We start from the raw sequence: 11,789 nt of genomic DNA, 5'->3' as shown, positions 1-11,789 counted from the left end.
CAAATTCAGCAAAAGCAGTACAGTTAAAAGGAAATTACTTGCAACTTTTTTTTTTTACAAAAAATATTTAAACACTTACTCCACAATCCTCATATGGTTCTTAAATCTAATTAATGCTCTCTTTGTGCTAAAGAATAAATTCTAACTTCTAAGAGCAAATTTCTAAAACCCAAAAAAAAAAATTGTAAATCTTAGATATAAGGCGTAGCTTATCAATCCTGGACATTAAAAAGAAACGAGGTACAACAATTTGGGTATTCTGTGGTAGTCGATCGGGATTTAATGACATACGTGTTTTAATGTGTACCACTAGAATTGTTGTGTAATTTGTTGGAAATGCCATTAAAACAAAACACACTCTGTATAATTCCTCTAAAGTCCTCAAACTTCATCCCACTGTGTATAATTCTTCTAAAGTCCCTAGATCATGTACACATTCACATCTCCGCCGGTGAATTGATTGGTTATAATAATCGTTCGAAATTTTATATGAGTTGAATTCGAATAAATATTTTAGCTCGATAAATAGTCGAACGAACACGAGTTCATTCACGAACATGGATCGCTTTAGGAGTCGTCTGAGGAATTTACTCTTTTTAACTAAATGAAGTGGCTAATTCCTTCTATGCCATTTCAGGTCAATTGCACGAGTCAAGTAGCCTCGGTTGGTTTGGATTCAGTCTCCTTCGAATCCAGTAACCGACATGGATATTTTATTATGCGTTTTCATCTGGAACACTGGCAAAGCTGCCTTTTTCGGCCTTTGATTTCATTCTGCCTTCGAGAATCAAAGTCGGTCTTTCACTTGGGTCTTGCGTGCAACTTCTCGGACGCACAGCCCCTACTTCAAGTACAAATAGTTCAACAAAGATATAGCTTATTTGTTTTAAGTCCATTGATGGTAAAAGTTTCTTAGATAGTGAAACGGTGGAATTTCTTTTAATTTTTTCCTTTCCTCTTACATTTACCGTGTGTATTATTGTCATGGAAAAAAACTATAGATAGCCTAGAAGTTTCTCTTTGAATCATATTATAGTAGTTTTACAGCGGTACAAAATTTGGGTTCTCTTATTTGGGCAAATTGCTCAACCCCTTACATTTTTGCGTAATATGACATGAGCTCCTTTAAAGTTTCAAAATACTCAGTAACCTCCTATGACATTATGTATAGCAGAAAATGGATGGAAAGCATTTTCGAGTTTCGTATCTATCTACACAATCCTTTTGTAATTTTATGAAAAGTGATTACACCCTTATTCAATTTAGTGCTTGAAATAAGGACAATATTATCATTACAGTTAACATGTTATGAAGACTATTTTTCATCAAACTTCCACTTTAGATAAAATTATAAGGGGGTTATGTGGATAATTTAAAACTTTAGGGGGATCATATGATATTATGCAAATGCACAGGAGGGTAGTCGGTAATTTATCATTCTTGGCTTCTTGTTTAGGATCTTGGAATTTTGATAATTATTTTTAGGATAAATTACATATAACCCCCTTGTGATTTTATATATTGCCACATGACCTCTTAAAATTTTAAAATTTTCACATAATTCTCTTATAGTTCTATATGAAGTGAAAAATGGATGGAAAACACCATCAGTAATGGCAATTGAACTAGAAGCTCTCAACAAATGTGTGTGATAAAATCATAATGTCCACTAAACCATATATAATTTGCATGAATATTTACTTTATTTTCGTGTTGTTTTTACATTTATTCATATAATTCCTTTATGATTTTATACAAGATGGTTAGGCCATTATTTGTTTTAGTGCTTAAGTAACAGCGACATTGATATTTCAGCTAATTCCCGTCAAATCTTTCTGAGTTTAAATTTCTGCATTTAAAATCCAAGTCAAGGTCTTTCCAATCTCCGTCTCAGGGGGGACCAAGGAAGGCTTGTAACATGTTCTTTCTGGCCTAGATTTGATTTCACATTTGAGAGTCAAGTTCACTGCAATTGTTGCGCAAAATTTCTTAGAAGACTTTTCTGCAGGTCTTAAACACGTGGAAGGCTTTTTTGTTTCTTGACCAGGCTTTGTTTTTCCTTTTCTTTTCAATAAGGGTAAAAAACACTTTATCTCTATGTGGTTTATCAAAAAGTGCTAAACCATATGAGGGTGAAATGTACATTGCCCTTTGGATAATTTAAAGGGTGTTGCACTCTCAAGGATAACTATATAAAGGATGATGCTGTCTGGATTATTACTTAGACCCTGTCTGGATTATTAATTTTTTTTAGAAAATTTTTATGGTTTTTGGTGAATTTTTTTTACATATTTTTTAATTTTACCTTACATACATCATATCCAAAAAAAAAGTGTTAAGTAATTTTCCGTAAATAAAAAAATTTTCAAAAAGTGCAATCCAAACTATCTCATTAATACCCAAGTTTGAGTTTTAACTAGATAGCCCCTAGGATTTTAGAAATTATTTTGTTTGCCCTTAAAAATTTATAAACTACTTAATTTTAGTCTCTTACAAATTGATAAAAAAAATGTAAGTTATCATGTTATTTTATGCCTTTGGAAAATCTAAGGCCATGATAATTATACTTATTGCCAGTGTTTTTTTCTTTTTACGGGATTAGAAAGATTAGAAAGGCCATGATAATTGTTTTTTCTTGATTTGGGAGGGGGGGGGGGGTTGGGCTTTGCGATTTGGCACCATCTTACCCCTTGTAGTGCAGGTGTAAAAGAAATTTTAAAACATTACACCACGCTAGGTTTTGCATACTCTTTATGAGTACTTGATTTCAAAAAGTAAGCATTAGTTGGTGAAGAGTTGGAGAAAGTTATTGTGTTCAATGCGATGAAAAGGAGATGGGGGAAATTACAAACTTAAGGTTTAGTTTCCTTTTTTCTTTTTTTCTTTTTTTTGAAGTGCTATAGTGTGAAGGGGGGGGGGGGGTAAACATAATAAAATGTAAATCAACATATTGGAGTATTTAGATATCCAGTCTTTGAAAAAAAATTATTTATTTTGACATTGTAATACCTTTTCGTGACGCAAGATAAAAAAGTGATCAGAAAAATAAATAGATGAGAAAATGTATTAATGATATAAATTAAATAATTATTTCATATAATCGATATCTAGACATCCATTTTAACACTAAAAAAAATCTCATGCTTTGTACATAAATTGATTGTAATATATACATCATTTGTGTAAATGTGTAGACAGATTTCCAAGTTGCATCCAAATCTCATGCTGTGTACTATAAAATTACTGACTTGTTCCAATTACTCCTGTTGTGCATGTGTTTTTTATTTTATTTTTTCAATTTTTTTATGATGGCATGATGAACAAATAATTATTTATCCGATTGTGTGGTACTTTTTGGTACAACTTTGTTGAGTTGTTCCCCTAGCCAAATAAGAGAACCAAACCAAAAAAAAAAAAAAGGAGGTTTTGGTTATACCTCAGTGGTCATGTTCACTCAAAATGGTCTTACTATCACTTTGGATCATGAAACTTATTCTGTTTAGTTCAGTGTGTACATGCTCGTATTTTACGTCTATGTGCTCGTACAAGGGAAAAAATACCAAGTTTACCTTCCATGTTGGTTAGTAAGTAAATACATTGAAATAAAAGAAGAGTACACCAAGATCCAATCTCATCATCCAACGATCATTTTTTCCCCTTAATACATGTTTGCCCAGGCATGTTATGTTTGCCAATGGTAAGCCCAAGTTTTGAGAATTGGAATTTGTTTTGAGATACCCTTGTATGTTTCAATCATTTCTTACGTGTGAAATTCCTTTTTCTCTTTTAACTGCTAAAGGTAAATGCATGTTACATATTTAGGTTTTAAACTTTAAATTTGGGTATAGGTTATGCGTGCTAGAATTTATGCAAAAAAATAAAAAAAAAATTTAAATACAACTTTGGGCTGACCTGATCCTATCATTTTTGGCATGAGTTTAGCATACTTGAATCCTTAAACCAATATTTCTTTAAATCTAGACTCGGAATTGCAAAGTGTTAGATTGGTAAGGGTTGCTCTGCGTAGAATTCACCTACATAAATAAAGACAAGTACGTAGTAAATTCAATTTCTCCTTTGGTGTAAATATTATAGGCAGGTAGAAACATCGACAGGAAAATTGGATGACGGCAGAGATATCCGCACGAAAGTCATTCATGGTGCTTAAACTACTGTGTAGGTTTGGTCAGGCAGTGAAAGCACTGGTGGACTAACAAGCTGATTCACAGCAATGGTGTGGAAAGGCCTAGTTGGTTCTCGCCTGCCCACTTCAAATCGGTTCACCACTTGTTGCATTGTTGGTCGACATTTCAGATTTGCGTTGACGCAATCCAGGGCTAACGCAGTCGCGAGAACCACATTTCGAACGACGAAAGGGTTAGTCGGAGGGAGCAGACGGGCATCAAGAAGGTCCTTCAGCATTATTGGTTCATTGGGTTGTGATGATATGCAAGAAAGGAATTCTTGTGGATGCTTTCCAAACAGCGTTTCCAGCACCACAACACCAAAGCTATACACATCAGACTTTTCAGTGACCACCATGGTATAGGCTAGCTCTGCATTCACAAGTAAGTATACATTTGGATAAAATAAAGTTAATCTCAACTGGACAACTCTAGACTTACTATTCCAAAAAATAATAATAATCGTTTCAGTCGGAAGAATTTTTTTCTCTTTTCTGTCCTTGAAAGTTAAGCCTAATATGTGCATCAAGAAAATATGAAAAACAAGGTGAAAAGATGAAAGTGATCTGGGATAAAAAGGTAACCTACCTGGTGCCATGTAACCAAAGGTGCCTGCAATGACCGTTTGATTTGATGAATCAAGTTCCAAAATCCTCGCAGTTCCAAAGTCTGAAAGAGTTGCTTCGAGCTGTGAATTCAAAAGAATGTTGTTGCTTGATACATCCCTGTGAATGATTGGCGGATCACAATCATGATGCAAGTAGGACAATGCACCGGCAATGCCCTTGATCAAATTCACTCTTTTAATCCAATCCAGCTCCACAGCTTCAGTTTCATCTCTCAAGATACAAAACAAGCTTCCTCTGTCCATATACTCATAAATCAGAAACATGCATCGCTTGTGCAGACAGAATCCGAAGAGCTTTACAATGTTCCTGTGCCTGATTTTAGAAAGCATGTCGGCTTCATTCCTAAAGCTCTTGTCAAAATTTGGATTCTCGCCTTCCAGACGGTGAAGCTTTTTCAAAGCCACTACTTTCCCGCTTGGCAACCGTGCTCTGTATACAGAGCCATACCCCCCTGTCCCGATGCAATAACTGACATCAAAATCATTGGTTGCTTTAATTATGTCTTCGTAAGCCATATGTCCATCATAGTTCCATATTCTGAAAATGTCTCCATGTTTATTGTCCATGAGCTCGACTTTAACTTTCTTGAAGCAGCGGATATAAATTACTAATCCGCCAGTTATTGCGAACACCAACAAGGTTACGCCAAGACCTATGATGTAGTATAGGGTGCGATGTCTATGATTTCCCACAACAACAGGAGTGTGATTTCCCATAACAGAAGGAGATACTCCACAAAGAGTGGAATCGTGACGCAAGTCTGGATTGCCGGCAAATCTTTCTAAACCAAACTCATTGACAAGCTCGCACGGAAGTTCACCTTCCAAAGCATTATAGGACAGGTCGACGTCCCCCAGTCGCATAAGAGACGAGGGGACAGTGCCAGAGAGAATATTGTGGGAAAGCTTCAAAATGAAAAAGGCCCACTCGGATTTAAGAATGTCATCCCCAAATTGGGTAGGAATTGGGCCTACAAGTTGGTTTGAGGAAAGATCCAGAATTTCTAGAGAAGGCATATTGAAAAGTCCAAGAGGCAAGGAACCACTTATTTGGTTAGAAGAGAGGTCCAAATTAACTAGAGCAGTCAGATTGCCAAGGGTCGGAGGGATTTGACCAGTTAGCCGGTTGGACCCAAGGAAAAGATATTCCAAATTTTTCAAATTTCCTATTTCAGAGGGAATGGAACCATAAATTTGATTCTCAGCACCTGAAAGAAATGCTAGTTTGGTTAGGCCGCAAAGAGCTGAAGGAAGGGCACCTGAAAGATGAAGGTCACTGAAGTCTAATTCAAATAAACTCTTCAAATTTCCTATTTCTTTTGGGAGAAATCCTCCTATTGAGGGATTTGAGTGAATGTATAGTCGGGAAAGATTTGTCAAATTAAAAAGAGCTGAAGGAATTGTCCCATTGAAATGGTTATTGCTGAGGTCAAGGGAGTCAAGGTTGGACAATTGGCCAAGAGTTGGAGGGATGCTGCCAGAAAATCTACTGTTACTCAAGTCTAATTCAACTAAGCTCTTCAAATTTCCTATTTCTTCTGGGAGAACTCCTCCCATTGCGGGATTCGAGTGTATGTATAGTCGGAAAAGATTTGTCAAATTAAAAAGAGCTAAAGGAATTGTCCCATTGAAGTGGTTATTGCTGAGGTCAATGGAGTCAAGGTTAGACAATTGGCCAAGAGTTGGAGGGATGAGACCCCCAAAAGAATTCTGGCCCAAGTCTAGAGTAACCAAATTTGTCAAGTTTCCGATACCCGGAGGAATTAAGCTTTCAATCCAGTTCGAAGAAACATCGAGTTGTGCTAGTTGTGTCAGGTTTCCCAGAGAAGACGGGAGCTCACCTTCAAGTCCATTGGAAGACAAAATGAGATAGGTGAGTTTGGAGAGTGCACCTATTTGATGTGGGATGGTTCCGTAAAGTTCATTGCCCCTGAGATCGAGGGAGGTTAATTTGGACAAGTGACCGAGAGTGGGAGGGATGCTACCATAAAATTGATTGCTACTCAATTTTAACTCTATTAAACTCTTTAACTGTCCTATTTCTTCTGGAAGAGATCCTCCAACATTGTAGTTGAAGCTAATGTCTAACTGGGAAAGATTTGTCAAACGACAAAGAGCTGAGGGAATTGTTCCTTTGAGGATATTATTACTGAGGTCAAGGGAGTTTAGATTGGACAATTGTCCAATAGTTGGAGGGATGGAACCCTCAAAATAATTGTGGCTCAAATCTAGAGCAACCAAGCTCGTCAAGTTTCCAATACCCGGAGGAATTAAGCTGTCAATCCAGTTGACAGAAACATCGAGTTGTGCTAGATGTGTGAGGTTTATCAGAGAAGAAGGAAGCTCACCTCGAAGATGGTTGGAAGACAAATTGAGATAGGTGAGTTTGGAGAGTGCACCTATTTGTTGTGGGATGGCTCCGTATAGACCATTTCCACTGAGATCCAGTCTAACCAGGTTCGGAAAAGAAGAGAAGCTCAAATTTGTCAAGTGATCTTGAATTCTGCAGTTCGGAAGTAGTATTTCGGTAACACTACCAGCATCGTTGCAAATGATACCAGACCAGTGGCAGTGGGCAGAGATGTTTGTTGCAGTAGTACTGCTGTCTCCCCACCAGCCACTCTTGCGCAGTGCTTCAGCTTCCAATAAATTCACAGCAGACTCCCTTGCTGCTGCTGCTTTTGCAACTGGTGCAATAGCCAGTATCATGAGAACAACAACTCCGCTGCATCCAACATCCATCGATGCCCTATTACCGTGAAAGACCGCAATTAAGATAAGATAGATGAAATGCAAGCGCCCGCCCTGATTAAGTAGTCTGGATTGAAAGACTCGCACTTAAAATGGAGTCAAGTCAGCTGTGCGGAATTTTTCGTCAAAATGCCACGCAATTGGCTATATTGACTGTTCTTATTATAAAGGAAAAGAATTATAGACTATCATCAACAAGAGAAAAAATATATATCCAAGAACTCTTCCATTATTACTGCGAGCCAATATAAGAGTTAGAATTGGACTCTTAACAAGTAGCATACGGTTCTACTAAATTGAACTTCAACTGAATTGGTAACCTTTGTCAAAAGTGGTTCAATCAGAAGGAAATTACTCACAACCATTATTGCTCTTTGTGCTAAAGAGAAAATTATAAATTCTAAGGACAGATTTCCATTTTAAAAAAAAAATCTAATTGTAGCTCAGATATATAAGGCTTAGTCTGTGAGTTTAGCAGATTAAAAAAAAAGAAAGAAGAACGAACAATTTAAGTTATGATAAAAAGGAAAAGAAGTACTAGAACTTCTTTCGTTTTTGTTGTTTGAGATTAGCGAGAAAGGGAGCAAATTAGTAATGTTTCGGTCTTAAAAGTACATTTTGCTGCCAGTAATTCAATACCTTTTTAGTATCTCTTTTGCCTTCTATGGGCAATCAAATTCATGACATTTGCGTACATGTGAACAGGATTTTCTTGCCTCCTCGATATTATTGTCCCAATAATGATTTTTTTTATTTATTTGAATAATTAGTAACGCATAAGATATACTCATCTTTTTTCACAATTCGTAAGCTTAAACCTGTGATTGGAGGGATTGTTTAGCATTGATTACTGGTTAATGGGCATTGCTCAAAGTCACATCTTTCAAGTTTCAAAAACCAGTCAAATTTGTCGGGCTAAAAGGTTTCTATTCAACTCTGTTGATTGTTCTTAAAAGGCAAACGCAGTTTAGACGCTTCTCAGAAAGAGAACGATTCAATAACTTTTATTATTTCTTTGAACTGACATATTTTTTTAGAAAAGGACTTTTATCAGATACGTATACAATTCTACCCAATCGAACTTCGAATAAATTGGAAACCTTTGCCAAATTTTAAGAAAAAGTGGTACACTGAAAAGGAAATTATTCATAACCTTTTTTTTTTATTATTATTTAAGAACAGTCTCCATCATCCTCGTATGCTTCTCAAATCCAATGGGTGTCCTCTTTTTTGCTAAAGGGGAAATCTAAGGGCAAATTTTGAGAATGCGATTAACAGTAAATTTTAGCATGCAAGGCTTAATTTGTGAATTTAGAAGCGAAAAAGAAACAAGAAAATGGGAGAAAGTACTGGCACTTTCTTTGACATTGTTTCGACAGTCTCATGAGAAGAAGAGAAATATAAGTAGAGCTGTTAAACGAACTGAACTGTTCATTAGCTTGGCCCGTTTAGACTCGTTCGAAATTTTATATGAGACGAATTCGAACAAATATTTTGGCTTGATAAATAATCGAATGAACATGAGTTAGTTCGTGAACATGGACCTAATTGTCATTTTACAAAATTTATGGTTAATATTATATTCCTAATTCCATACTTAATTGATCGCAAACATGTGTTTCATTGTTTGTAAACGGCTCAGTTATATCAAACGAGCCGAATTCTAAATAGGATTTTCCTTAACGGATCGAACACCAACACAGATTTGGATTTCGAATATTATCGAATGAACATGAGTTTTGTTCGAATAGCTTAACGAAAAGAATTCAAATATGAGATACTCGACTCTCGACTTGACTCGTTTACAACTCTCTAAATATGAGTAGTATATAATATATATGTTGGCCTTAGAAGTGTATTCTCCTGCTCAAATATGTGAACGGATAATTTCGCCCCTTTGCCCCTCCATTCTGTCAAGTCAAATAGCAAAAGTTGATAGAATGGCCAAAAACTTAAACTAACTTGTCTAAGGGTTTAAATAACATCTAACTATATAAAAGCGGGAGTTGGAGAATGAACAGTGCCATTTTGGTCGAGCGGTTATCACGTAATTTTCAGCAACTTTGATGGCTTTTGTATTTGTTGGTTTTGTCGGCTTTTCGGCAACTCCATTTGCATCAGTCTTTGACAGTTCCTTATGTCATTAGAATTAGCCTTGGTAGTTTGCTATTTTTGTGACTTTGAGGGGCATTTTGGTCTTTTGGTCATTGAGAAGCCTCCGGTCATCCTTCTGGTCAAATGCTACGGTGATGAAATCTCAGCTGAAAACCAAAGCATAATAACGAAATCAATTAAGTATGGAATTAGGAATATAATATTAACCATAAATTTTGTAAAATGACAATTAGGTCCATGTTCATGAACGAACTCGTGTTCATTCGATTACTTATCAAACCAAAATATTTGTTCGAATTCGACTCATATAAAATTTCGAACGAGTCTAAACGGGCCAAGCTAATGAACAGTTCAGTTCGTTTAACAGCTCTACTTATATTTCTCTTCTTCTCATGAGACTGTCAAAACAATGTCAAAGAAAGTGCCAGTACTTTCTCTCCTTTTTCTTGTTTCTTTTCGCTGCTAAATTCACAAACTAAGCCTTGTATGCTAAAATTTACTGTTAATCTCATTTTTAAAATTTGCCCTTGGATTTTCCCTTTAGCACAAAAGAGGACACCCATTGGATTTGTAAAGCATATGAGGATGATGGAGAATGTTCTTAAATAAGAAAAAGGTTATGAATAATTTCTGTTTAACTGTACCACTTTTTCTTAAATCTTGGCAAAGGTTACCAATTTATTTGAATTTCGATTGGGTAGAATTGTATACGTATCTGATAAAAGTCCTTTTCTAAAAAAATATGTCAGTTCAAAGAACCCTGTTTGGATTGCCATTTTCTGCCAGAAAATTACACCGTGTTCCGTGATCACATTTCCCTATTACCTTTTTTTCTCACATACATCAAATCGCTACAGTAATTTTTCCATGGAAAATGACGGAAAATGCAATCCAAATGGGGCTAATTAATAAATCATTCTCTTTCTGAGAAGTGTCTAAACTGCATTTGCCTTTTAAGAACAATCAACATAGTTGAATAGAAACCTTTCAGCCCGATAAATTTGACTGGTTTTTGAAACTTGAAAGATGTGACTTTGGGCAATGCCCATTAACCAGTAATCAATGCTAAACAATCCCTCCAATCACAGGTTTGAGCTTACGAATTGTGAAAAAAGATGAGTATATCTTATGTGTTACTAATTATTCAAATAAATAAAAAAATCATTATTGGGACCAAAATATCGAGGAGACAAGAAAATCCTGATCAACAAGATTATTATAACCAATCAATTCACCGGGGGAGATGTGAATGTGTACATGATCTAGGGACTTTAGAGTAATTATACAGAGTGTGTTTTGTTTTAATGGCATTTCTAACAAATTACCACAACAATTCTAGTGGTACACATTAAAACATGTATGTCATGGTGCTTGTTTAATTGTCCATATCAAGTCATTAAATCCAGACTACCATGGAATACTCAAATTGTTCTTCCTTCTTTCTTTTTAATGTCCAGGATTGACAAGCTACGTCTTATATCTAAGATTTACAATTTTTTTTTTGGGTTTTAGAAATCTGCTCTTAGAAGTTAGAATTTATTCTTTAGTACAAAGAGAGCAATAATTAGATTTAAGAACCATATGAGAATTGTGGAGTAAATTTTTAAAATTTTTTGGTAGAAAAAAAAAGGTTGCTAGCCGTGGCGGAGCCAGAAAAAAATCTCAGTGGGGGCAAAAATAACACTAAAATTTTTTATTTGCTTTTTTTCTAGTTTTTTAAGCAAAAAAAAAAAAAATCACCAACAAGTGCAAATGATACGTATATTCCATAAAAAACATAAAAAGACAAACTCAAAATTATTAATGTAATAATAATTTTATTTCAAAAACAAACTAAACTATTTACAATTGTTCACGACGAGTTTTCATATTTTGATAACTGTTTACGACTTTCTCATTTTGAACTTCACGAAGTATATTTTTCTCAATATAAGTAACTAAATAATTATTCATCCAAGTCTCTTCCATTTTATTTCGTAACCGATTCTTCACTATATTTATAGCTGAAAAAGCCTTTTCTACTGTAACTGTAGCAACGGGCAAAATCAAAACCAACTTTAAGAGCATATAAACCAATAGATACACAATATCTCTCTTAGTCTCCACCAACC

The 11,789-nt window shown here is 35.4% G+C and overlaps 1 protein-coding gene across 1 annotated transcript; it reads right to left on the bottom strand.

Moving 5' to 3' along the window:
* Positions 1–4,057: 4,057 nt before the first annotated feature.
* On the bottom strand, positions 4,058–7,644 carry LOC113694874 (uncharacterized). Its single transcript, XM_027213773.2, has 2 exons — positions 4,773–7,644; positions 4,058–4,556 (listed from the first exon to the last, which is right to left on the bottom strand). Exons 1-2 carry the CDS (start codon positions 7,552–7,554, stop codon positions 4,165–4,167), a joined length of 3,174 nt encoding a protein of 1,057 aa, XP_027069574.1. The 5' UTR covers positions 7,555–7,644; the 3' UTR covers positions 4,058–4,164.
* Positions 7,645–11,789: the final 4,145 nt, after the last annotated feature.

The sequence above is a fragment of the Coffea arabica genome, chromosome 6e (genome assembly GCF_036785885.1).
Source record: "Coffea arabica cultivar ET-39 chromosome 6e, Coffea Arabica ET-39 HiFi, whole genome shotgun sequence".
NCBI classification, from domain to species: domain Eukaryota; kingdom Viridiplantae; phylum Streptophyta; class Magnoliopsida; order Gentianales; family Rubiaceae; genus Coffea; species Coffea arabica.
This window is presented reverse-complemented; position numbering and strand designations above follow the sequence as displayed.

Coding starts and splice junctions, on each gene's coding strand:
- LOC113694874 (XM_027213773.2), bottom strand. CDS start 7,554: ATGGATGTTGGATGCAGCGGAGTTGTTGTTCTCATGATACTGGCTATT. Junction 4,557..4,772: donor CTTTGGTTACATGGCACCAG/GTAGGTTACCTT, acceptor TTGTGAATGCAG/AGCTAGCCTATACCATGGTG.